The sequence below is a fragment of the Antedon bifida genome, chromosome 2 (assembly GCF_963402885.1).
Source record: "Antedon bifida chromosome 2, ecAntBifi1.1, whole genome shotgun sequence".
Taxonomy (NCBI): Eukaryota; Metazoa; Echinodermata; class Crinoidea; order Comatulida; family Antedonidae; genus Antedon; species Antedon bifida.
This window is the reverse complement of record NC_136227.1, coordinates 27,381,377-27,408,781: the sequence shown is the minus strand read 5'-3', so window position 1 is coordinate 27,408,781 and position 27,405 is coordinate 27,381,377. Positions and strand designations below refer to the sequence as shown.

Genomic DNA, 27,405 nt, shown 5'->3' with positions numbered 1-27,405 from the left:
AAGCTCGGTGTTTAATACGGTTTCCTTGGAGAAATTACTTTAAACATGGTTTGTACATGCTTATTTTGTTTTAAAACAATAGAGCATATAGAGCATATAATGATCAGTATGAATTGTTAATTTGTATTTATCGACCGAATGATGGTGCAATTTATATAGGCATAGGGCTACGCATTAATGAAATATTTATTGATTATACTAGTATATAGTTAAGGAAGTACGTTTCTACGGTATTGATTATAGATATGCACAGGAACAGCGGATCGACGTATTCATAGTAACAGCGGATCGATGTATTCATTTTAACGAATAAGAAAACATCCTAATAGTAATGCCTAAACTACACCAGGCCTCGTGTGAGATAAGAACAAATATCAACACCCGTTAAACCACTAAGGCTCTCATGTTATGGTAGGCATTCCACATTGTCATTGTCATGGACTGGGATATTGTTATAAACCATCAGGATAATAATAACATCATAATTCTAATATTTCTAGTATATAAAATAATAATCTAAAATATGAAGAATAACATAAATCGGTTTCTTCTGTTTACCAATAATAAAATTAATTGTCTCGAGTGATGTATTGATATACTGTAATACAGAAATACTTAGGCCTATAACGCATAGTAAAACAAACAACTGTATGTTTATACTCTTTCTAAAATAATGGTATATTATACAAATAACGAGTGTTCATTAGTTGAATGGTGAGAATATTCCATAGTAGTGTAATATCTAAATATAATCATATCTACTGAACGACACCCGGGCAATAAAAAATATATAAATAAGGGAATAGACATTTCTTTACATTTCAATACAATAATATAGGTCTAGGTCTAGGTCTGGATTAAATCATACGAGATAAAGTAATATTGATTCATTTATTGATTTATAAATTCAATAACTTAATTAAAGTTTTTAACGCACGAACGTTATGCTGTCTGTCCATTATTTCAATGTCTACAATGGCGACGGAAACAACACTTTTCCAAGCTATTGTATGCCTGTTTCTTTTCCCTCTCACAAGTGCCGTAGTGACATGTCCCAATACGGAAACAAATGCCATCTACCATGGTCGCAAGCACTGGACAATTCTAGATGCTATGACTACTTACAACGATACTGACTTGGCGAGTTGTTCAGTGTTTTGTCGTCAAGACACTAACTGTAAATCGTTCGCGGTTGCTGAAGACACCTGTACGCTATATTCGATACAGGTGGGCAAGAATACCAGGAAGCTTGTTAAAGATATAAGGTCGGTGCATTTTGATAGTCTACAAGTGACACGAAAAAATCAGGTAGGCTTACAGTAGGTTTTTGTATTCCTTCAAGTAATAGTCCAGGTTTTTTCATTACCATTTAAACCCGACCGGTGCTTATCAGAACGTGAGTACGTTTATACGGTTATTAAGCCTATCCACACATTATAAGCAAACGTTACCGAAATGATGTAATTGACAACTGTTGTTTTTTCAAGTTTTCAAACTAGTAGTTGCTAGCGTAGAATATGCTTACAAAAAGATACAGTACGTTCTCTCGTCACCCTAAAACATGGTGCAATTAGAACATTATCGTTTTAAAGTATATAGATATAACGTGTAGTATATTTTGTACCTTATTTCATTTCAAATGTAAATTCAACAGCCAAATACAAATTAGGGAAGGATTTGCTAAATATACGCTGGACATACTTCAGCAAACTTATGACTTTGAAAAGAAACATTAATGAATGTTTAACCTGCTTTTTATATTATTTTATTTTATATATTTACACAATAATGATTTTATCAAATAATAAAATATTCAAACGTACTACCTAGAACTTGTTTTATGAACTTGATTTTGAAACGGTTAAGGCTATTTTACCAAATTTCTATCGACCGTAGTCGACGAAGGAGACTCCATGTTCTACGGCAGTCCTTCAGTTCAGAACTTCAGTTCATAGAGTACGATAAAACGTAACACTATAACATAAATGAAATGTTTAATGGATCTTACTAAGCTAAACTTAGAACATGTCATAACGCACATTTTACAGATGGTGTACGTAACCGTAGACTCCATTGACAGGATGCCGATCATGATTGTGGATTCGTTTTCACTTTTTAACCTTCTGCTAGAAGATGCACATTTCTGATTGCTCTTGTTTTCCCAGTATTTTAAGGCGACAACTCATCCTACATTGTTTTTATTGGATAAACAACTTTACATTTTGTTATAGCATGTTTTTTTGTGTTTCTCTTTTAGAGTCGTTTTGGAACATGTCCAGCGGGAAACTTGTGTGAAAATGGAGCAACTTGCGTTAATGACTGTAGTGACAGAGGTTACAGCTGTATTTGTGCAGAGACTTTCCGAGGTATTAACTGTGAACATAGTAAGTAGAAATTATAATAATTTGGATATTCATTTGAATAGCACCATATAATAAATGCTTTTGTGTATTTTTTATATGAATGATAATATGTACTTGTTTGGATGAACGTAACTTTGATTTGATTTGACCAATCTCAAGCGATGGATTATTCTAACAGTCGCGTGTAATTGGTCAACTCGCTTGCGTTGCGTCTACGTTCTTGCGTTACGTCCATGCTATACATATAATAGTAAGACATTCGATAAGCTTCTTTGCTATATTTTGTGATATAGGAGTAATACATAGAATGAGTTTCCAAGCAACTATTCCAATCGAAGAACCTAAACGTATAACTCATTTCTGGTCTGAAGGTAGACTTTATATTGTTACCCGTAATACTGGGTAAGTACAAACTAGACATGTGATTACAGCTTTCAAATGAAATAATGATGGCCTAGGCCTACATGTTAACATTCATTTCGCTGTACCTAAAAACACAATTATAGTTTTCGATAAGCGCGATGTAAAATATTACCACAAGTCAATTGTTGTCTTAGGTTATGATTTCCTAAACTATGTCTAGATAATGGATAGTGACAATAAGTTAGCATACAATCTAATGCGTGCGCAATGTTGCTTTATTTTACTCAATATAAAGATTTTGTTTTGTATAGGCTAACAGACTCTCTTATCTTTTATTTAATTTGTATTTGTGTGCAGAGAATCATCAAAAGGTCTTTATGTGTTTAAATATGACGTGCAGATGTCTACGTATGAGCAGATCCAGTTCATAGCAGACAGTCTAGTATGGCGTGTTAGAGTATTTACTATGGACGATGATGTGTATGTTTCAAAGGGAAAGATTTATTCTACAGATCCAATGCACGTGTATCGCTTCAATCCAGAAACCGGTAATAATATTACTTTTTGACATAATATAAAAATTGATATCGTTTTTTAAAATGTCTATTTTTATCGTGATTGGTCCATGTCATGCTAACATCCATGTTATGTCGTCTGACACCAAATTAGTATCAATCATCATCATTTATTGTCAATTAAACTAAAGAAGATGTGCTATCTATTTAACAAAAAACTAGATATTTTTTAGTTTAAATGATATTTCAATTTTGTTTAAACTCTTTTACTCTTGCACTTATATACTGGTGTAGAAATGTGTAATTTTGCAACCAAAGTGTATTATATAATTAAAATATTCTAATTCAAATTCACATCTCTAACTACTGCTTTGATAAGTAGTTTTTTTATATATTAAAATGAATTAGTGCAAGTGGAAAAACTTGTTTAGTGAAACAAAGCCGTCCAAACTCATTGATACAGAGGCCTAAATATTTCACACAAGCTACACAAGTGTGTGTATATCCCTACCAGGAGGCAGGTAGTTGTACCATTTGCTCAACATGGTAGTAAGTTGAAATCAAAGGCTTTAAATATATTCTCTAAACACTTTGATTCTCGATTGTACGCATGCGCAACGAATTGTTACGGAAATCCTCATCGTATGTATTAATTCTCAAAAACGATAAAATAATACAGTACAAAGAAAACCATAATGTAATAAATAATTGATTTTCTAAAGAACAATTTGAGGATACATTCACAATTGAATGTGGGGGTTGCTCAACATCATTTCTACAAGATAGCAGAGGAGACTCAAGTTTGTTCGTTGCTCGATATAAAAACCCAGACAAAACTACAAACTCGGAAATGTATTCATTTACAAGAGATACAATTGGTGGAGAATTCAGTCAGGTGGTTTTGTTTTATTTAATTTTTTTTATTCTTAATTTTAGATACATTAGTAGTTAGTGTGTGTAAGAAATGATTTTTTCAAATGATCGTAAAATCAAAACGCTAACTACACTGGGTTTGTCTACCAATCGTCATCCGTTCATTATTAGTGAAATCATAATTTTGGTCGTTTTTTTACAGAAGTAAATAAGGTTCTTATAACTGCAAATTGGCTCGGCCTATTCAAAATCTGATTTTATCATGTTTTAGGGAGACAATACTTCTTTTAAGCTCTGTATACTCTGTCAAACTTTATGTGACAAAAAAAAATGTGATGTGCCCATATATGGACATGTCATATCACTACCATATTTAAGCATATCACTACCATATTTTTTGTCACAAAGTTTGACAGTGTAGACAGAGCTTTAGATTGTTTTAAATTAGATTGTTAGACGTCAAGTGATAACATTTGTTTGGTACAACTTTCTAAATCCAGTTACCTTTGTACCAAATCACTTCGTTTATATAAAATCACTAAAATAACTGCGTTAATTTATTCATAAAGGTAATTGCAACAAATGGATTAGATGCCACAAAAATGTTTGAAATGGACGGAAGTAACTACTTAGTTTTGGCACAGAAGGACAATACAGGTGGAGATGTCAAAGACACGTTGATCTATCGGCAACGTCACGATTACGGTAAGAAATATTACTAATAATTATATACATTATTAACTTATAAATAAGTTTCAAGTTTCAATAAACATTTATTTAAGATGGTCATTACAAACAACATATAGCAAACAATATTTTAATAAACAATAATCAACAATTAATATAATACCATCTTAGGGATCAAAATTAGAAGTAAAACTTCTCACAATGACCCCTAAAATAATAATAATAATAATTAAAACAAAATAAGAACGGTACCGTATAAATATACACATACAACGAATAAAATTAAATAAATTATACAATGCGCAAAATAATTAGTAACAAGATAAATGAAGGGATTTTATATGCTTTCTAAATGAATTTACAGTATATAAATGATGTATGATAGTTGTATCTAGATTATTCCAATACGTTGGTCCTAAATAAGTAATAAAAAACTGGCTCTTTCTAAGTTTAACAAATGGAACATACAATTTATGCGGATTTCTTATGTTATAGGTATGATCTAATAAACGATTTGAAAATAAAATTGAAACAGACTTTGGTTGTAAACCAGTAACATATTCAAACTTGAAGTTTATGAAGGTCATATATTTTTAAAATTTTAAGTTTTTTAAACAAAGGTTCTGATGCAGATTTAGATAATCGAACAACACGTTTTTGTAAAATGAAAATTCTATGTAAATTTGGGTATCAGCTGCCCATATAATATTGCAATATAGTAAATGTGGTAATATAAGCGAATTATACAAAGAAAGTAAAATGTGCTGAGGAAACAAATATTTTATCTGGTTTATAACACCAATGCATTTAGACATTTTGTTTGAAATATGTACACGAATAACAGGTTCGTGTACAAGAATAGTTGCCGTTTTGTAATAAATGGCCCGGTAACAGATACACAAATTTTAATTAGAAGATTTCCATATTAATAATACACAATTTAAGTCAAACAAATTAAAATCATGACTAAAATGGTTAGGAGGAATTTTAGATTTCAAAAACAAAAAGAGAAGATGGACAGGAACTGAAGAAAAAATTGTAAATTAAAAATGTTTAAATGTTGAAAAGGAATATCATTTTGTCTTTGGCCTATATCCACATTACAAAGAAATTAGACAGCTGTTTTATTTTAATCATATAATGAATAACTTGGTAAGATTTACCATTTTTGCATATTAAAACGAATTTTAATTCGATAATTAAAATTATCTTGCTAGAGTACTCAGATAGATGCATTCATTATATACTATTGTATGGGCCAATTATTACACATATTATTGAATAAAAGAATTTAGTAGAGGGCACTCGATAGTACACACCTCTGCATACAGTACAATTATACTGTATATACAAATCACCTTCCCATCCTCCCCCACACAAAATAATATATGTTGTCTTAGTTTGTGATTAGGCTTAATTTCACCCTTTTGGAGGAGTATCGTGTAATGTGTATGCATTCAGCTTCTCATGGCTGAGACCTTTGTTCAAATTCTCTTATAATGATTTTTGTCAAATTATTATTTAATTTTTTTTTATTATTGTTGTTTGTGCCGTGACATTTTTAATTAATTTTGTTTTTGTATTAGGTGGTAAAATAAATATGTTATTAAGATAAGAAGGTCATACACTCTTGAAACACAGAATTGATTAGCTAAAATAAATTGTTGTTTTTCTTTATTATTTTGTCTGTTTCAGGAAGGCCTGCAACGGCGTCAGTGTTCGCAATTTTTATTCTCAGTGAAGGTAGGCCCCAAGTTAAAACAGAAATGAGTGTTCCGAGTACTGATGGTTTGATTAACATTTACACGCGAAGAGAGACACGCTGAAAGCGTCAAGCCGATTTTCCACTAGGCGAATTTGTTCGCGCGAATCCAACGTTTCGAAGAGAACAAAATTGCATAGGAAAAAACATAATGCGTACCGGCCTTAAATAAAGAAATGTATCCGATGTTCGAATATTTCAAATAATAATAATATTATCAGCGTATCAATTTGAACGCAAAACAAATCGACTAAAATCAACGTACCTGGTGTGTTTCACGGTTTAATATGAACCTTTCCACTTTCACTTTTAAATTAAAATGTACCAGTACACATTCCAGTCGATTCTCGATACTGTATCTATTTCCGAAGTATCATAGGAATATTTGGTAATAGGCCCCACATGTGTATCTAGTAGTAACCTAACCTTTAAGCACCATTTATGTGATATGAGAATCTCATATCACATAAATGGTGCATCCGATGCTGTATTACCAAATGTTCCTAAGAAATAGATGTATGTCGAGACTATAGCACATTCGATTAAATACAAAACACAGCCTATAGAAGCATGCTCAAAACACATTTCAAGTAAACGTATGCACTGTTAAAACACCTTAATTAACATGTAGGCCTATGATATAATATTTGTTTCAGAGAGACAATTTATATACAGTACCTTAATTACCAATACTAAAAACAAAAAATCATAGCCTATAAAATAGCTTATAAATATATCTGTTAAGAGTTTTTATTGAAATAATATTAATTCATTTAAACAACATTTGTTTGATTTTACTAAAATAATAGAGTTAACTATGCTTGACAATGTTTTAGAATGCTATACTGCTACTGATGGTGTTGATTATCGAGGTATAGTAAGTACCACCACTGGCGGTTACACGTGTCAAAAGTGGACAGACCAAACGCCTCATACACACACCCTCTCACCAGAAGCAGCCCCTGGTTACGGTTTAGGAGACCACAACTATTGCCGTAACCCTGATAGTACCACTCAGCCCTGGTGTTACACAACTTCTGCAGCACAAAGATGGCAAACTTGTGATGTTGGACCTCCAGTGACAAGTTGTAGTAGGTTACCGTTCAATACTTTATTACAGTTATTATCTACATTTCTTTTCAAATGGGCGGCATTTTTATCGCACCTATTAGCCCCTATCGTATTAGTATTATTGGGTATCAGTTTTAACTAAGAAAAGTTCTTGGCAAATAAGATCAGGCTTTTCAGTAGAAGCGTAAAGTAAGTTAGCAATATATTTTATTTACATTTATTCAAAATGAGTGAAATAAAGTTGTTTCCAGGTAGTGGTTAGTTAAAGGTTTACGCTGAAGAATAAAAAGAGTTGCGGCAGGTTCATTAATAGATTTTTAATGCATTTGAATGAATATATTATTTAAATCACCAGTAGGTAGTTGTCATACTGTATGAGGTTAGTAATCCTAGAGGGGTGGTTGTCCATAGGGTATTTGTTATTGGGGAGGTGGTTGTCCTAGGAGGTAGTAGTTGTTCTGCTGGGTAATTGTCCTAAACGGGAATGTCTTAGGGGTAGTTGTTCTAAACGGGAATGTCCTAGGGGTAGTTGTTCTAAACGGGAATGTCCTAGGGGTAGTTGTCCTAAACGGGAATGTCCTAGGGGTAGTTGTCCTAAACGGGAATGTCCTAGGGGTAGTTGTTCTAAACGGGAATGTCCTAGGGGTAGTTGTCCTAAACGGGAATGTCCTAGGGGTAGTTGTTCTAAACGGGAATGTCCTAGGGGTAGTTGTCCTAAACGGGAATGTCCTAGGGGTAGTTGTTCTAAACGGGAATGTCCTAGGGGTAGTTGTCCTAAACGGGAATGTCTTAGGGGTAGTTGTCCTAAACGGGAATGTCTTAGGAACTCCAGACTGCTGTAGGTTTAATACTTCCACTATTTATAAATTATTCAAACGGGTAGCATTTTTTACAAACGTCTGTTATTTTAGTAGGCCTTATTATGGTGTAGTAAGTTAGTGTTAGTGTTAGAGGAATAATCTGTCGACTATTTGACCTAGATTTTCACAAATAAGAACACAAAATCTTGATATTTGCATATGTGTATCGGAAAGTGAACTGCTTTTTAGTAATACACCATCCAATAGGATTAATTTACTTTTGTCAATACTAAAATTATATATATATAGGAGTAAGTTTTCGGGCCTCCTCTCACCCACCGGCCTCATAAGCTTTGTAAAATATTACTTTACAATCAAAAACTTTAGTTGTTTGATTAATAATAGAGCCGAAGAATGGGAATGCCTGGGATAATCTTCTGTAACATAGATTTGTATCACTCTATATTCTGACTTGACGTGCACTGTATTTCCATAAGTGAGAGGGTGTTGATATAGGAGAATTTCGTATAATTTTTCTTTTTTTACTCTGTGTGGTGTAATGTCTGCTTTTGTTTGTATTCCAATGTATTAAAGAAAGATTGAAAAAAAAAGACCACAATAGTGCAACTATAACACTCTCTTCTTAACATGTTTTTTCTTTCTTTTTGCCTGTTTCATCATACGGATTTAAGCTAAAAGTAAGTTTTTTTTATTTTGTGTTACGCTAGAGACCGAACAGGACAACAAACAAACACAGATAAACCATCATTGGATGGAAATGTCATTGATTATAATGACAAATATTTAAACGTGTATATTGTTAAAACAAATCACTTAGTATAAAACTAAAAAAATATATAAAATGGGTTACGCCCTATGCGTTATGTCATCTGAAACCATAAATCAAATACTGCATAACGGATATCACTAATCAGACTATTTTAAAACAATTAATTGTTTTGTTACCGCATGCATAATGGCGTTGGTCCCACAGGGCTATAAACTTTGAAACACTTTTAAAGCTGCATATTTGTATGGGTAATGGTAGATCTGTGGCATAAATTAAACATTCATGATCCAACTCGTGTGACAGAGCCAGTTTAAACAAACATTAGTGACTTTGACTTTGTATTATATTTTGTATAAGTACGTCGTTTTTTTAAATATAAAAAAATATTTTAAAATAGAGTGGAAACTTGTGTACAAAGCTGTTTCTGGTGTTAATAACGTTGACCTGTATGATCTGTGGAACACAGCAGGATCAAGGAATGAAGAAAACCAAGATGCCATGAAGCTTGATGATTCCTTCAGAGACCATTACAAAAGCAGCCTAGTTGACGCTTGGGATAAGGTCTCAAAGGTAAGGAAAATAATAATAATTTTAATTGTGAAATATTATTTAAAAATATTGATTTTGTTTATAATGCCATATTAGTGGAATTGAATAGTAATAGGATTGAATAAAAGTGGTATTATTACAGAAAAGGAAGACTTTTTACGGTGGTAGCCTCTCTTAGCCAACTTGAATAATCCTCCATAAAGTCTCTCTTCTCTTCCTCCTACACTCAACATCTCTCCTTTTATCTACGGCCTTACTTATTATGTTATACTTTTTTCGAAGGTAAAAATTGCTCTTTACGATAATGGAGAATCTAAATTGTCGTTAATATTCAACGCTGTGGGCGCTACTAAAACTGAATGGTTCACAAAAGAAAGACTTCTAAACTACCCGTGGAAAGACCTTCGTACTAAAACACCAGACACTTTTCAAATGGTAAAGACAGGGTGGGTTATTTTGTTGTTTAGTTCTACTTAATAAGCACAGGCATTAAAATACTAAATGAAATGTTTGCCAAAAGAATTAAATATTAGGAACACCAACCCCATAAAGAATAATTTGCAATAATAGAAAAAGACGATACGCTATTTGAATATTCGCAGGCAACCATTTTGTCGGGTATTCAATTAATAATATTTTTGGCAAACTGAATTCCGCAGACTAGCCTTTACTGTAGTACAAACTAGATTAACAAGGAAGTAGTATCACTTATTCATATAATGTCAATGGACGACGATATTGGAACATATTTGATGTCTTTGGAGATTGCCCAGATCGCATACTATGGCTGTCAGTATCCCCTATTGTAGGATGTATTCACGAACTAACTGAACCTGTACCGATTTTTATGTACTCTGATCGAAAAACGTCAATAAAGGCCCAACCAGACGGTAAGAATGGAAGTAGATTATCAACAATAATAGTGATGACATCACAATCAGAATAAGCGCCTTGAACTCATCCTTCTTTCTTATTCTGTTCCCCGTAGTTATTGAAATGCTTTAACATTACAAGTTGTATTCTTATTGCAATTATTTACATAGTGTTTATATAGTTTCAGTGGTATTTTTGATTTAAATAAATTACTATTCTTCTTGTTCTTGTTGCTGCTGTTGTTCTTGTTGCTATTGTTGTTGCCGCTGATGTTGCTGCTGCTGTTGTTGGTGAAGCTGCTATTGTTTTGTTGTTGATTTTGTTGCTGTTGCTGCTATTGTTGCTATCTTTGCTGCTGATGTTACTATTGCTTTTGTTGTTGTTGTTGTTGGTGGTGCAGCAGCTGTTGTTGTTGTTGGTGATGGTGGTGCAGCAGCTGTTGTTGGTGGTGGTTGTGGTGCAGCATATGTTGTTTCTGCTGTTGTTGTCGTTGTTTCTATTGTTACTTTTGCTCTTGTTGCTGCTGCTATTGTTGCTATCTTTGCTGCTGATGTTACTGTTGTTTTTGTTGTTGTTGTTGGTGGTGGTGGTGCAGCAGCTGTTGTTTCTGCTGTTGTTGCCGTTGTTTCTATTTTTACTTTTACTCTTGTTGCTGCTGTTATTGTTGCTATCTTTGCTGCTGATGTTACTGTTGTTTTTGTTGTTGTTGGTGGCAGTGGTGGTGGTGCAGCAGCTATTGTTTCTGCTGTTGTTGCTGTTTATATTGTTACTTTTGCTCTTGTTGCTGCTGCTATTGTTGCTATCTTTGCTGCTGATGTTACTGTTGTTGTTGTTGTTGTTGATGGTGGTGGTGGTGCAGCAGCTATTGTTTCTGCTGTTGTTGCTGTTTATGTTGTTACTTTTGCTCTTGTTGCTGCTGCTATTGTTGCTTGCTTCGCTGCTTAAGCTACTGTTGTTTTTGTGGGGTGGTGGTGCAGCAGCTGTTGTTTCTGCTATTGTTGCCGTCGTTTATGTTGTTACTTTTGCTGATGTTGCATCTGCTGTTGCTGCTGTTATAATATCATGACATGGCCTTATCACATCCAAGTATAATACAGGTGGAAAAATGGAAAAATAATAATACTACACTATTACAAGTTTTATTTCGAATTATTATTCTTTTTATTTGTATAGTTCTTATCAACTCTTACCTCGAAAATGGGGCTGAGAAAGCGCTTTCCAGTTACATTTTTAAGTCGCCTGGTGTAACAGCCTGGGATTGTCTTGACCTATGCCGTGGTCTGGATTACAAATATGCTGGTGTTAATAACAAGCACACTGAGTGTTATTGTGGCGACAGTGGTTATGATTCTGGCGGAACAGCATCTTTCACGCAACGTGTTGATTCCGACGTAACACTTATGATGAACACAGGTTAGCCATATGAATGTTTTGAATTGTTTTGTTTGTCATCAATTGACTTCAGATAGAGATGGGGACTATTTTTGGTCCACGTCCCGGAAATACGAATTTTGCAAAAGTTGTAGGAAATTACAAGGTTAATTAGTGATTGAGTACAATGCACAGGGTGTATAAATAAGTTTATCATGTTGATGACATTATGACTGACCCAAAGCATTATTCATAAACAAAAATCTGACTGACACATTTTACAACTCTCTAAAAAATCTATTCTTTTTTTCTCTAAAATATGTGTGCGAACATGTATTTACCAGACATGATGTTATTGAGATTTGCCCTAAATCATATGTCCCAATACGAGTGGTCTCTAAAGAAGCATATTGCAAGTTGATCGAATTACGCGATGTTAGTTTTAGTCTTTAATCTTAATATTTAATAACAATTTTGAGTTTCAATGTAATTTTTATGTACATACAGGCTCACTTGAATTTTTAAAATAGTTTTTTTAATCTAACGATTATTTTATTATTATTATTATTATTATTATTTGTTTTAGACGCATAGCCGACAATTTAGGTCCATCTGCAACGTTAGATTTTCCACTTACTTGGTACAGTACTTGATCATTTGCAATAAACTTGTATACAAATGTATTTTAAAAATTTCTCTTTCAGTTCAGCCATGGGAATTACATCAAACGATTTCGGACACAAATTTTCCAAAAAAGACAGATTCTTTCGAACATAACGGAAATTATTATATAATTGTACAAAGCACGGAAAACAGTGAAGCACGGCCATTGCACACTCATGTATATAAATATAAAAAATCAACCGAGCTTTTTGAACCACACCAGTTAATAGATAGCCCATATAAATTCAACGCGTTTACATTAGTACAGGTAAAATGTCACATTTCTCACATTATTCATAATACAATAACACAATTAAAAGTCCGTTTATACTACGCAAGATAAATAACGACGATAAACAGATAGGCCCTATAAGCAAACATTTTCAGCAACAAAATAAAAATTTAAAAACTTTTCATCCTAGAACTATAGAATAACAATTCATAAGTCCGATAAAATGACGTCATGATCAACAACTAAATCAAACAATTTTATTCGTATTAACGTATGACGTAATTTCATTTTTTTAAATATTATTTTATAGTTTTATTTTTTTAAAACGTTTATTCTATAGTCCTAGGATGACAACTTTCTAAAATATTTTGTTTTCTTTAAAAAAATAGAATTGTATATAATTTATCGTTCGTTATCGTTCGTGTCCTAGTGGGAACCAATTGCAAAAAAAGGATAACAAATAAAAACATTTTCATTATTCTTTCTAATACCTGCTAAAAGTTTTCTGTAGACATTTTTGAAGGTAATCGTAATATTTTACCCAATTCTCATACCACAATATTTATATTACAGTAATTATCATAAGCATATTCGTTAATACAGCATCGGTCATGTGTGTTGCTTGTATTATGTGATGCTGCATTACGCAATTTTCCCATGATAATACTGGAGAAATCCAACGAAGAAATCTGCCGCAGAGTTCCCAAAATAATTACTCCATGGAATTATCAAATCCTATATTTTCCTGGAAAATTTCATGGAAAATGACCCTCTTCCTTAGATATTTATCTATTTCCTCGAATGTGTCATATTGTTATATTGTGCTTTTTTTTCTGTTATGTTTGTCTTTGTATTTGTCTTTGAGTGAACCGAATAAAACTGAACTGAACTGATATACAATACAGAGATATAAAAGGCAAAGGAAACACCGAGCATGGTAGTTGGCTTAACTCACAAAAAAAAAATAATTACGATTTACATCTTTTTAAATAAATTATTTAAATACTTATTTAAGTGGTTAATATTATTTATTAATATTGCTGGATAATATTACCCAATAATATGAACGTATGGTGTATTTTTAAATTAAAAGTACATTTTTCGTAAAGATGTAAAAATAAAATGTAGAAAGTTAAATTATGATCATTTACAGGCTTACAGACAATGGTACTTGATATTTCCACCGATAAAAGATTCAACCAATGGTATGAGTGGCCTGAAGGCAGCGTTCTATCGGTTAGAGCGCAATTACTTCATAAAGCATTTTGAGAAGGACACGTGTAGTGGTTATGGATGGGGTAGCTTTACCGTGAATAATGACGTGTATATCGTTGAGGGAAACAGATATGGGGAGCCATGTGATTCGCCTAATTCAAACGGCAACTTGAAGATATATAAATGGATATGACGTCATCTACGAACGTGGATTCTATGGGTAAGAGCAGGGTTAGTTAGAAGTCATTAAAACGCAATAATATTCAAGCTCATGTTTTTGCTTTTCCACATTTTATTTTAGATAAATTTTTCTGAGATACATAAGCTAGATAAATTGTAAGCTATATGTTTTGTATCCGTAACTAGTTTACCGCTACAAAAATAAAAACCCATCTCACCAATGAATATACAGTATACAGATGCACAATATATAAAATGATAAATTACAGGTAAAATGCGTTAACAAATTTTATATTAGGAAAAATACACGGGAAAGTAGTTTAAAACTTCCCAGTACACTTCCGATCGTTTTGATTACAGCAAAACAAAATTGCTTCTCGATGAATATGAAAACATATATTGACCTTGTTTGTAAATTCTATTCTAATTCAACGTTATCGTAAATTAATTAATAAAGGAATGTATTTTGAACAACAATACAACAAATCTAGATTATTTCCATATTATATTGCTTACTATAATATTATAGGCCTAATGTATTAGTACCGATACGATGTAGTAAATAATGGTATTTATAACTAAATAGTTTTTATGTAATTCGTTAGTTTGTAAGCCGGTTTTAAATATAGTTTAATATAGGTATTGTAAATACATGTGGAAAGACAACGTATACGATATAGTGTATTGCTAAGTGGGAGATTCATGAATATTGTAAAGATTGTTTCTTAAGAAATATTCTTAATAAGGACATACACGGTTTACGACGACAAATACTGTAGGATTTATTCTTGGTTCCCACTAGGACGCAACGCAAGGACGTAAACGCAAGCTTGTTACAAGCGACAGTTCGAACAATCTATCGCTTACGTTGCATTACGTCCTTGCGCTGCGTCCCTAGTGGGAACCAAGCATTAGTTACCCCATAAGACTATTAACGACACATAATCCGATAGTTGGTCCTGGTCCTAAGGTCGTCGCATATTAAAAGCTCACCTTCAAGACTGGTTACACAGTAGGAGGATGAATTTCGTCTTTAATGTGTTAGGCCTACTACTAGTATACAAGCATTGTTTAATTAAAGTCAGATTATGCCATATGTACTATTTTGTTTCAAGGTGATCATAGTCAAGAAAATAGTCGTCATGTACTAGAGTTAAGTTAAAAATAATGATCATTAGGCCTATAAGGATTTTCCAAAATACAAGATTGCTGTCAGCTGTCAGTCTGTAGTTATTTCGAAGCTTTTCGATGTCTGGGAGTTTACAATCTCAAGTAGTACACGTATGAAACGTATATATGTGCCAAAATATTTATCTTTTAACTATAAAAACTATCAAAACCCCGTCTGGAACTCAGACTAGTCTGACAGTCAGCTGGAACCCACAACCAATTCTAAACAATTGTATCAGCAGTGTACTGTAGCTATGCAGAATTTACTCCTTATAAGTAAATCACATTCCTGGGTAAAGCAATGCACCTGATTTCTAATGAACTAATCTACTACCGCCACTACCAAATGCATAACAATAAATCCGGGATATACATCTCGCCTAAATGGATCCATTGTAGTGAGGTGTTTATTAATCCGTGTACAAATACACCATATAATATATAATATATACGGTAAGTTTATCTTAATAATTATGCCTACATTGGAATGAAAATTCCCGGGAGGATGGGCCGAGGCCTACTCTCATATAAGTGCAACATTTTACTTTATCCTGTGTGCAAGATCAATTGCAAGATGCAGAAGAAACACACTTTCCCGCCCTGACGACGAGTAGGCAGACTTACAATACTTAGGCCTACGTACGAATAGTAATTAAATACTCCGGGTACAATTGATCTCTACTGTAATCGCATTTAGCTATTTTATTATCATACGTGGTTCCAACCTCCTTTACCAGCATACGAACACGAAACAATTGTTGAATGTCTGTTGAAGAATGTTGCGATTCCGACATACACCTAGATGCGCTTTTCTTAAAACTGATCGGTGGTGTTTTTGGATGACTTGAGATGTCAAAATTTTGTTGGCAGATTGTGGTTACTTCCCTCTCTCCTGTTGAAAACCAAATAACAATTTCCTTCATATCCCTGTCTTCGAGTTCAGCCCTCATTTGAGTGCGTTTTCTAGAAAAAAAATTCAAGTATTATAATATTGGCCTCTAAAATGTACGGTTTAAAAAAAGTGTCAAAATGTCAACCCGAGAAATACATCGAAATGTTTACAAATATAAGCCTCTTTCTATTTGTTAGTACAAATTCTCGGTTTTTTATTTATCATTATACAATAATAACAACATGTTTAGGCTTTGTGCCTTCCATTTGGATTGTCTTAGTATACCGTCGTATCAGAAGAGTGGGCCTACGAATAGTTTTAGGCTCACTCGCTCCACGGTTCTGGTGGTAGAACGAGTCTAAAGACTCATAAACGTAGGTTCAGTAGTGTACACACAATGATTGTGTGCACTTTAAAGAACTCATTATAATCTTTCAAGGTGAGTAGGACGTTACCCCGGTGTACTAGCTCACACAGTCTAGAATTTGCAGCACTGACATGACATGACCCTTAGGAGAGAAGAATGTAGTTAAAAAATCTAAATTCTTACATACTTGTAAAAATCTTCCCATAGTTCAAAATTGTGAATCCGTTGAACCTTCAAATCTTTCTTTGGAATATCCTCCAGTTCTTGTGCAATACTATCATATTCTTCAGTATCTTGTCCGACCTCAACTAAGCAAAACTCTTTATCAACCTCACTAAAGCAGTTATTCCAGGTGGAAGGGAACTTTAGCATTCGATCCTTAATACCAATCTTCGGATTTGCCTTCACCTTTATTCGTTGCCTGAAATAAAAGTTAACACAGTTTAGGAATTGTGTTGACCGATTACTTTATATTGAAATGATGATAAATACATCGATCGCTTTCACTAGGAGGTTTAGAATTTGTTCTGTGATTGTGGTGTTTGTATATTAACTAGTATTATACATTGTGTTGCAGAATCTAAAAATGCTTCATAATTATTTATGTGCAAGATTTATATAATATAATAATAATCTAATAATTATAATAATACATTTTCGATTTCCAGTTCTTTTTGTAAACCTCTACGTCACTTGAAGTCACTAATTGGTGAGGGCGTCGTCGAACAATTCGTTTCTTTCCGTGGATTTGATTGGTCTGTTTCATTTCTTTAAAGTCGATAACATATTTATGATGTTTAGAAATTTTAAACTCCACAGTAGGTTCTGGTTTTCCGGCTAAGAAATGTTGATAGCATTGTTCAAGATCATCACTGCCAATCTTAGTGATAAAAACAACATTCAGAAATTTAGCTGAGCGAGATTTTAGTAGCTAGCAATCTGCAAATAGCCACGCTGTTTACTATTTCAGCTAATATTGAAGATATAGATAACTCGAGATTTTAACCAGTTTTAAATACCCATGGTTTGTTGGTAACTATTTACAGTAACTAAAATGCATGGCGATAACTTCAACATTGTCAACGTCGTCGTGCAAACAAACATATAAAGCAAGTAAGATAGGCCAACTTGGTATTTTAGTTATATAATACCTAACATCTGCAGTTGTTGTTATGTAAGAAATACTTAATACACAAATAATGTATATTGTTCAATTAAATTATTTGCTGAATAATGCGCATGAATCTATTATTAGCGTTACACTATCGAAAAGAGAGCTTATATTATAATTTCGAATGTCCAGTAAATTATAGCTCCAACCTTCGGGGGATAAATAGTAGTGATAGGTAGTTATACTGGAAATACAATATTGCATATTATTATGTTTAAACAAAAGCTAACCTTTTTTGTATACGGAATCCATTTATTGTCGTCATCTTTCCAATACCAGATCCAATTAGTTGTAAATGGTACGCTGTTTGTTGTGAATACACTTTCTCTTGTTGACAGTCGACGAACACGGCAATCTCCAATCATCATGTCATCAAACTTTAGCTTTGCCGTGTCTCGACCATTTTGTTTATCAACAAATCTGTCGCTTTAATGAAAATATATTTCATCAGCATATTATATTAATAATTGTATTGTAAATACTGCATTCTAAAGTTGTCGCAACTTCACGTAAGTCGTCTGTTGTACCCGTAGTACCGTTTAGTCATTATTTTTATTTGAGTATTTTGACAAAGCAATCATGCAGAGCTTTTAATCCAAAGCTCAGAATTGATAATCAGTGCTTTAAAATGGTAAAAGTAGCTAGAAATGGAAAGTATATCAATCCTATCTAGAATTATTGAAAATAAAAACAGTCGACGAAGTGCTAAGAATAGGCCAACACATCTCTAACTGCCTTGCTTTTCTTTAGTTACCACCATTATTGTGAAACATTAGGTGAATAATAATAATAATAATAACTTACCAGTCTTTAAGATTGGTAGACGACTTTCCTGGTTTGCAGTATTCTGTTTCGATGATAACCTGTTCATCCTGCCGGAACGATGTCCATTTATTACTTGATCCTTCAGCAAACTGCCACATGTACGGTAAGCTGTGATGGATTTTGTCACAGAACTTGCCGGAATAGCAGTGTCCTCGGATGAAATAAGAACATATCTCAGATTTACGGGTTTCGTCAGATGATGCAGTGCATTCGTCCTCTTCGCTCTCTGCCACTTCTATATCTAATTGATTTCTGACGTCATAAAGAACCGATTCAGGATCCTGATCCGTATCTATTCCGCCTTTATCTAAGACATCTTCGCAATTCTCGCCCATTATGTCATGGTTTAACTTGCAATCTTCGCCGTATTTGCATTTTCCTTCCATGTGAAACCTTTCGTACAAAGCATAACTTAATTTATTTCTGCCTAAGATATACACATTATTACAGGTAGAAGCATCTTCAAGAACTAAGCAGGTATAAAGTTATGGGGAAAGGAAGGGCTAAGTACATTAGAAGCTTACGATTGCTTAAGCTGATCATAATACAATACAAGGTTTCCGACTGGCTATATGCAAAGCGACAAGAATGTGTGTATAAGGTATGGGATTAACATTATTTTTTATGGTAAAGTATATAGCGTTTTTAGAAACCCTACTATCATTGAGCAAGTATGTTCATCTAATTAGCAAGCCTAATTCAAAATTGAATTGGGAGTAAAAAAATAGGCAAACAGAAGCCGTATACCTGCAAAAGTGTAAGTATTGACACTGATCTGCGTTACAAGCCATTTTGTTGTAAAAAACACATATGTCCAGTGTTTTTCTTCCAGCAGCCTTTTTCTGTACATGAGCATGTTGAGTTGTTGCCGTGTATTCGTCCTCGTCGCTTTCTGTCACCTCTATATCCAATCGACTTCTAACTTCACAGAGAATCGATTCAGGATCCTGTTCCGTATCTATACCAAATTTATCTAGGACAACTTCGCAATTCTCGCCCAGTATGTCATGGTTGAATTTACAATCTTCGCCGTATTTGCAGTTGCCTTGCATGTGAAACCTATTGTACAAAATATAGCGTTATTCTAATCATTTATACATTATTTATTTTGATTTAAATTCCATTGTTAGACGAGTATACCTTCAAAGAAAGAGTAAAACTGTCCTGAAAAATTAAGGAGTAGTTTATCTTAAAAGAAAACATATTCTTCGTCATTTAAAGTCTCTTTTGCTGTCGATCCGAACCGAACCGAAATCGGGTTTGTATGAATCTGACCAAGAAATAAAAATAAGAAAATTAGAGTAAATACCTGCAAAAGTGTAAGTATTTACACTGATGTTTATCTTTACAACTTGTTGCTCCTTTGTTGTAAAACCTACACACGTCCAGTTTTCCTCTTCCACTTCCCTTCTTCTTTAAGTGAGCATGTTGAGTTTCGTCTGTTGATGCCGTACATTCATCCTCGTCGCTTTCTGTCACCTCTATATCCAATCGACTTCTAACTTCACAAAGAATCGATTCAGGATCCTGTTCCGTATCTATATCAAATTTATCTAGGACAACTTCGCAATTCTCGCCCAGTATGTCATGGTTGAATTTACAATCTTCGCCGTATTTGCAGTTTCCTTGCATGTGAAACCTTTTGTACAAAATATAGCGTTATTCTAATCATTTATACATTATTTATTTGGATTTAAATACGAAACCTTGTATACAAAACATAGTCTTCTTTATCTCAAAAATAATTTCTGTTTCACAATTAAGCATATATGAAGAATATTAGGGTGGGCTTGCGATATTTTGTTTTGTATAAAATATATAAATATAAAGCAATATTAAAATAATATAAATTATCCAATCCGTTTGGTGTGAAAAAATCTAGAATAAGAGGTCTAAAAGCTGTTAGACAATCATGTACTTCCAGGTAAAATACGCAACTAGAGTTCTCGATTAGTACTTTAACCAGCAGTACTTGACCGTTGAATTGAAAAAATATTAGTACATACCTGCAGAAGTGTAAGTATTGGCACCCATCCTTATCTTTACAAGTTTTTTCAGTGTCGTAAAACTCGCATAAATCTAGTTTTCTTGCAAACTTCTCGCGCATGCGACTTAATAGATCCTCTTTCTTAACACGATCTAGAAACACTCGTTTAATAATTGGAAAGTTGTGCTCTGAATTGAACTCGTGTGGAAACTTGCAGGATTTCTTGCTGCATTCTCCTAAAAATATGATGGTTAGTTATTATTATTATGTATTTTGGTCCCTTGGTGAGGGATTTAGTAGTACAGTAGTCAAAATATAAATTAAATCTAAATAATTTAGTTACAGGGTGGGTGTGTTTCTGTACCGTATTATGTAAATCCTATAGAAACTAAAGAACCACCATATCTAAATCAAAGCTCAACAAAAGGTAGAGCTCAAAACGATAGCCTTATATAACAATATGCCTTAGTTAGGACTGTAAGCGATGATCGGTAATGGTGAAATAAACAATACATATGGCCGGAATATAGTTTTTGCATTTAATTTCATACTACACAGACAATCAGAATTGGCTTGTTTATTAGGATCACATGAAAACACTGTTATGGCGTCAGGCAGGGGCGCAGCCATTAGTGGTCACGGGAGTCCTGACCCCCATCCCCTATTTTAGTAGGGAAAAAATTTAAGACATCTTCCTTTACAACGAATCGTCAAAATCGCAATACAACGACGTATCGATGCAAAGTGCCGTGTACCTGCGTAATCACAAGTGGGAATCACGCTAGGCAAGAACGAGAGGTATAAGTCTATGGCAACTAACGTTGACGTACAATCGGCAAGCAGAATTGATTTACGTATGCCTACGCAGAGAGGAAAGGCACGTAGGTGAGGGGTATTATTTTTTTCCTATTAGGTTAAGGCAGAAACTATAGTGGGCCTGAATCCCCACATGAAAATTCATGATGTGTGACGGAAAACCCTGGAAATAGTTTTCACGCGGTAATCGAAAATGACATCTCGTCGCGCTTATAGGGTAGCTGCTGCAAAAACCTTCACCAACCATGTAGGTAGCCGCACACAAAATGAAATTGAATTTGACACTAAAATGACATAGGCCTACATGTTTTATGTTAGTCTAACATTGTACTTTCTGACATAACATGAATTAATCCCTACTAGATGGTTCTCGAATACATAGTAATTTCAGCGTAAAAAAACTGGCGATTTCAAATGTACGTACCGCATGATTATAAAACATTGTCGAAACAAATAAATAGACACAATGATTTATGTAGTCAACCAAAATTAGCACCCTGCGAATTACTTCCACAAGAGAAACTTGTTACAAAATGAGCCCAATGTTTGATTTGGACTCATTTAAACAAACCCAATTTGTGTTTTGTATCTAACATTAGGGTTGAGGGTTGGGGATGAGGATAGATACAAAGAGGAACAATTTTTTTAATATATTCTTTATATTAAATCATTCTTTATATTTCTTTATTATCCACTAAGTAACGAAATATTTTTTTATAGGCCTATAAATGATATACCACTAAATAGAGTAAAACTTTTAAAGAATTAATAACTGTTAAAATTGTCACTGTCATAGTCGATTGAAATAGTAAAGTACATGTAACGATACACCACTACGACGTTTATATTTGTTGTAATTATTAATTAATACAAACGTTCAGAAGCAACTGTCAGTAATATAGTATTATATTATTATGTGTTTATAATCTAACTGTAGGGGCTACCCACACTCACAGTAATAAAGTTTATTTGTATATTGTTTATATTATATCTAACAGTACCAACACACACAATAAGAAATTTGCGATTCAAATAGTGATTAATACCTATTTACAGTATTGTATAGCATTACAATACTATTTATGTTTATTCTCCAAGGGCCCATAAATTTACCTACTTGTGTTAAACCATGGAGGTATGCAAGCATGGTTAAACCAAATAATTTGGAATGTTCCATTCATTGCAAATCAATACATTTGTATAAACGTATATTAAAATAGTATTTTTTAAAGAAAATCGGCCTGTCTTCAACATTATGATACTGCAGGCCTACTCAAGCTGTTTAACCAGTTTTCAGCCATTAAAAACAATTATCGTAGGATGAGATAGGAAAATGCGAATTATCCTCGTATTATTGTATGCGGGTATTTTTCAAGATGAACATGCATTAGACAGTATATACCACGATCGGAAAACACCCCTATTTGGGGCAAATCGTTGAACCTAAATTCGTTTTAATTGTCAATAACTAATTATCTAACTAAATTTAATTAGTAAACAGGGTTACATCAGGTGGTTAAAATCAGTACCGAGATTCTAACCAACTTTATATACCATCGAATAAACATTCAAGAAATAACGCGCGATTTACCGAATTTTGCCCTTACGTAAATTTATATATAGATACATGGGAAAATCTTTGGAACTGCTAATGCAAAAATAAAATAAATAAAAACTTTATAATATATGTGTTGCTTATGTTTCTGAAATATTTATTTTTTGACATCCAACAATGACGTACAGCTAGGCCTAAAAAACAAAACTAAGCTCGGCCTAGAAACGTCTATGAGAGAACTTTCGACACGAGCTACTTAGGTAGTGCATTGTTTTCTCTTTTTATCACAATTGACCTTAAATAGAACGCACATTTTAAACAAGAAATGACCATGGTTTATTGTTTTTAAAGTTAAATGCATTATTTTTACAAAACGTCAACAATTGCAGGTCAGTAGTGTCTTTAACAACAACATCGAGAGAAAAAGTGTACAGTTAGTAACTCCAGTCCGATTATGCACTGTGTACGTGCATCAACGTTTGTTTTGCAAGTATGACGTCATGAGCTCAGGCATGCATCATGAATATTCACGATATATGCACGGCCTCTATAGTTTCTGCCTTAACCTAATAGGAAACAAATAATGCCTTGCCGTTAGCGCTACAATCAGCGCGCTGCAGCGATGTGTAAATAACCGGCATACAATGACGTAATTCATAGCATTTCCTTATTTAAATGCCATTGTTGTATGTGACGTCACGGTCCGAACAATTACATTTTTAAATGGGGCAAAAAACCGACAAAGAAACACAATTTCGACGTTAATTATTAAATGACCAATGATGATGCCATCTCCCCTCTCCCTCCAATTTGTAGCTCCGGGTGACATGATAGACAAGAGATACAGAGGTTTTTCATGAATTCCGAAAAGTATTGTGTTCCGATTTTGCTTTTGTTTTGCTAAGATTGCGTCGCTTGAAACGATATCCGGGAACGTTGCGTCGATATCAATGTAGCATATCACTTGCCGACAGCGCCCAAAAATGTTACATAATAAACATTGGTATTCAGCTGCGCATGCGCCGTTAAGCTCACTATCCCCAGTGGAATTATTCTTCAAATCAAACATACATTGCGGAATGAAGGGCAGTAACTTACCTGGCCACTTAAACTTACCAGATATATAATATCTACACATATGTATGTCCCCACAACTTCCGCCTTCACTGCAAAACTTAACGGTGCATAACTTAACATTTAACAGAACTGTGCACATAGTCATCTCGCCGTTACAATTAACTTCTACAAAGCCTGGGTAATCCTCCACCAATAATTTTCGAAGGCGGGATACAGTTATCTGAATTTTCCATTGACGATGCAACCCGATGATGAGTTTATCCATACTCATCGGACAGTTAATTAAGCATAGGACGTGCATTACTGAACGTAGAATTTCCATATCATTCTCAGTTGAACCTGATTTTACTGGAAAAACCGCGGCGAGTTTTGGTGGACATTTCTTCCTCCTACAAGCCATGATGATAAAGTATATCGTCCAAAGATCACAATTGTTGACGCCCGACCCCCTAGTACGTTCTAATTGTTGTTGACGAATCTGGAAATTCCGTGAAACTGAGAATTAGGGGAATCCCCGAAGATTCAATTACAGTGCGCCCTCAACTACAATGTCAAAACAAAAATGTAATGACATTTGTTACAGTTGATGTAAATTATTGGGCGAATCCATACAAGATCAGGAGGGGTGTTTGATTTGGTTTTTATATTCAATTTAATAAAATACATTTAGAAAAATATTTTAATGTCCAAAATAACCATTCTTAAAAAAAACTCCTTGGATAATAATAAAATAAACTTTAAAGATATATTGTCCACCTAATATATATATTATTTTTAATATGCCATTTCATGTCACATAATAGTTATTCACTTTGACAAAAAACTGGATAAAAAAAACAATTATTTACCTGGAAAAATGTAATTTAAAGCAAAAAATACTTTAAATTGTCTATCAGACAAATGGTTTTTGGTTAAAATGAAATGTTTCCTTTGTCTTTTTATAAGTGAACTAAATATTTCTTTTAGGATTTTTTACAGAAGTGAATATATTAAAACTGCAAAATGGCCTATTTAAATTCCGATTTTATTAATCTTCATTTTTCATGTTTTTGGACACAATGCATCTTTAAACAGTTTATACAATACAAATTTATTAGGATACAATACACTGTTTTATGGAATGTTCAACGTATGATGTATTTTATTAATTGTTCACTTATAAAGCCAGAAGAGTGTGATTAAATAAATAAATAAAATAAAAAATTAATTATAATATGATTGGCCATCTGTGCTTATATTAGACGATAAAATGCTTATTAATAGTCATTGTTGGATATATAATAATCTAAAGTATTTCATATAAAGTTCAAGCACCTTTTTTAAAAATATTGATAATTTTTCTAAATGCTTTTCCAACGATAGAGCTAGTAAAGTAACTTGTTTCTTCTTCTTTCCATAGTCCTTTTTCCTTTTTTTCGGCATACATTTCAGCTTGTAAAAGCCTTTGCATAAGTCTCAATGTAAAGGCATCAGTCGAGTGTCCCATTAGCGGTACTACTTTGCCATAACCACGATGTAAAATTTCTTCATTTAGATTAAAGACTTTGAACATTGACTAAAATGTAAAGTAAAAAAAGAAAATAATGAGTTTGGAAGATAGGTCAAAGGAGATGAGAGATGAATCCAAGAATACCACTCACCCCTTTCTCAACATTTTAGATTGTACCATGCAGAACAAAATTTCCAAATTTCAAATCAAACTAAAAGTTTCAGCCCTCATTCATTATTTTGACAGTTTGTTATTTTTAATTTATCATTTCATAATTTAATAATCAATCAGTAATTAATTCAGTAAAATATCTTACTTTCCTGGTGGAGACAGTGCAGTTAATTCCATCATGACCTTTGAACTGGATCAACCTAAACCATACTTGTTTGTTAAGTGCCTGCTCTTCCAGGAATTGAACACCCTCTTTGTTGTATTCTACACCAGCTAAATTAATCTTGAGAGGCTTAGGAACTGCAATAGAAAATATCAAAATTAACCAGATGTAATCTATGGAAAATGTTGTTCCTTTGTACATTTTTTCATTTAATTAAGTTTAACCGTGACCAGCTTTCATTTAATTACAGGTGCTGACTTTGCTCCTCTAATGATCCCACCCGACTTTTCGTTCCACGATGATCTAATCAGAAAGCTGGTGACAATGCTTTTTCTGTCACTGCTCCGCGGCTCTGGAACGTGCTACCTGTCGATTTGAGAGGAGCGAATTCGGCACCTCTATTTAAACGTCAACTTAAAACTTTTCTTTTTAATTAATACTAAGTATTGGTAGGGCGCCATATAAAAACGTGTATAGAATAGAATAGAAAAGAAAATGTAAGATTGAAATGTCAAATCATGGCATCCCTCTCACTTCATACTGTGAATGTATTTGTTAGTATGGGGCTAACCCTCAATTAGCAAAAGCTTTTTTTGTTTACTCCAATTTGCAATTGGTGAATAAAGAATAATAGAAAATAATTTGTAAATAAAATATTTAAAAATTTAAATGATATACAGACAAGAGAGATAGTAATCATCTTTACCTGTTGAATTTTTTAATGAAATAATTGGTTTGTGGTCAACCAAAAGGTGATCATTATGAACCGACTGCACTTGACCTCTCAACTTAAAATGTTTTTTAATAAATTCATTAGGAACTTGAGAAACACAGGTAAAACGTTTGTGCTGTTGAAAGAAAGAACAATTCGTTTTTGTAAAATGAAGTATCAAAAATGTTTATTTATGATGAAACAATGACAAACAATGTATTTTTAAAAGTAGAACAATAGTCATAGATGAACAAAAATGTAATACAGTTTAGTATAGAAAAATAGTATACTTACTACTCTTATACTGTACAATATAACACAAATTCCAATTCCTCCACAAAAATATAATGAATACTGAAAATAGAAGGAGGTGGTTATTATTAATACAGAGTACAGTACACTCAAATTTGACTAGGTCTAGAGTATGAGTTTAGCTAGCTACTAAAGTCTGAGTGAGACAGACAGACAGAATATACTGTACTACTAACAACCAGACTAGTAGGTAAAACTAAATCAAATATACGTTTAAAATAATATAAAATACATTTATAGCTGTAATATGTTTGTCTATAAAAAGTGATAATCTATGCAGAAAATCGTTCCCATCGTTTTCCTTTGCTCCTCCTCTCCCTCCATGTGGTGACATTGTTGTATTTATTTTGTTAGTGTTTTTCCAGACGTATATGTGCGTACGCAATAATAA

The 27,405-nt window shown here is 33.3% G+C and overlaps 3 protein-coding genes across 5 annotated transcripts; 1 reads left to right on the top strand and 2 right to left on the bottom strand.

The window, feature by feature from the left end:
• The first annotated feature begins 988 nt into the window (after positions 1–988).
• On the top strand, positions 989–12,024 carry LOC144858865 (uncharacterized). Its single transcript, XM_078715001.1, has 11 exons — positions 989–1,308; positions 2,258–2,384; positions 2,657–2,765; positions 3,084–3,274; positions 3,964–4,136; positions 4,684–4,819; positions 6,497–6,544; positions 7,400–7,654; positions 9,622–9,794; positions 10,056–10,208; positions 11,820–12,024. The coding sequence occupies exons 1-11, from the start codon at positions 1,114–1,116 to the stop codon at positions 11,892–11,894; spliced, it is 1,635 nt and encodes a 544-aa protein (XP_078571127.1). The 5' UTR covers positions 989–1,113; the 3' UTR covers positions 11,895–12,024.
• Positions 12,025–14,418: 2,394 nt separating this feature from the next.
• LOC144858862 (protein mono-ADP-ribosyltransferase PARP12-like) lies at positions 14,419–24,500 on the bottom strand. 2 transcript variants are annotated; one of them, XM_078714994.1, is made up of 9 exons: positions 24,207–24,500; positions 20,739–20,955; positions 20,042–20,371; positions 19,480–19,791; positions 18,712–19,125; positions 18,138–18,333; positions 17,390–17,616; positions 16,924–17,157; positions 14,419–16,440 (listed from the first exon to the last, which is right to left on the bottom strand). In XM_078714994.1, the coding sequence occupies exons 1-9, from the start codon at positions 24,487–24,489 to the stop codon at positions 16,113–16,115; spliced, it is 2,541 nt and encodes an 846-aa protein (XP_078571120.1). In that variant the 5' UTR covers positions 24,490–24,500; the 3' UTR covers positions 14,419–16,112. The 2 variants fall into 2 exon arrangements, with proteins under 2 accessions (XP_078571120.1, XP_078571119.1); XM_078714993.1 differs by having other exon boundaries at positions 17,390–17,620; positions 18,133–18,333; positions 24,207–24,499.
• A 670-nt stretch (positions 24,501–25,170) lies between these two features.
• Positions 25,171–27,376, bottom strand: LOC144858857 (protein C3orf33 homolog). 2 transcript variants are annotated; one of them, XM_078714988.1, is made up of 5 exons: positions 27,247–27,376; positions 26,997–27,056; positions 26,697–26,838; positions 25,973–26,127; positions 25,171–25,722 (listed from the first exon to the last, which is right to left on the bottom strand). In XM_078714988.1, the coding sequence occupies exons 1-5, from the start codon at positions 27,346–27,348 to the stop codon at positions 25,474–25,476; spliced, it is 708 nt and encodes a 235-aa protein (XP_078571114.1). In that variant the 5' UTR covers positions 27,349–27,376; the 3' UTR covers positions 25,171–25,473. The 2 variants fall into 2 exon arrangements, with proteins under 2 accessions (XP_078571114.1, XP_078571115.1); XM_078714989.1 differs by lacking the exon at positions 26,997–27,056 and having other exon boundaries at positions 27,247–27,366.
• Between the last annotated feature and the right edge of the window lie 29 nt (positions 27,377–27,405).

Coding starts and splice junctions, on each gene's coding strand:
- LOC144858865 (XM_078715001.1), top strand. CDS start 1,114: ATGACTACTTACAACGATACTGACTTGGCGAGTTGTTCAGTGTTTTGT. Junction 1,309..2,257: donor AAGTGACACGAAAAAATCAG/GTAGGCTTACAG, acceptor TTTCTCTTTTAG/AGTCGTTTTGGAACATGTCC. Junction 2,766..3,083: donor ATTGTTACCCGTAATACTGG/GTAAGTACAAAC, acceptor ATTTGTGTGCAG/AGAATCATCAAAAGGTCTTT.
- LOC144858862 (XM_078714993.1), bottom strand. CDS start 24,489: ATGGAAATTCTACGTTCAGTAATGCACGTCCTATGCTTAATTAACTGT. Junction 19,792..20,041: donor AAATACTTACACTTTTGCAG/GTATTTACTCTA, acceptor TTTGTACAATAG/GTTTCACATGCAAGGCAACT. Junction 17,621..18,132: donor CCGTATACAAAAAAGGTTAG/CTTTTGTTTAAA, acceptor TGTTTTTATCAC/TAAGATTGGCAGTGATGATC.
- LOC144858857 (XM_078714988.1), bottom strand. CDS start 27,348: ATGTCACCACATGGAGGGAGAGGAGGAGCAAAGGAAAACGATGGGAAC. Junction 26,839..26,996: donor TATTGTACAGTATAAGAGTA/GTAAGTATACTA, acceptor TTCTTTCAACAG/CACAAACGTTTTACCTGTGT. Junction 25,723..25,972: donor GCACTGTCTCCACCAGGAAA/GTAAGATATTTT, acceptor TTTACATTTTAG/TCAATGTTCAAAGTCTTTAA.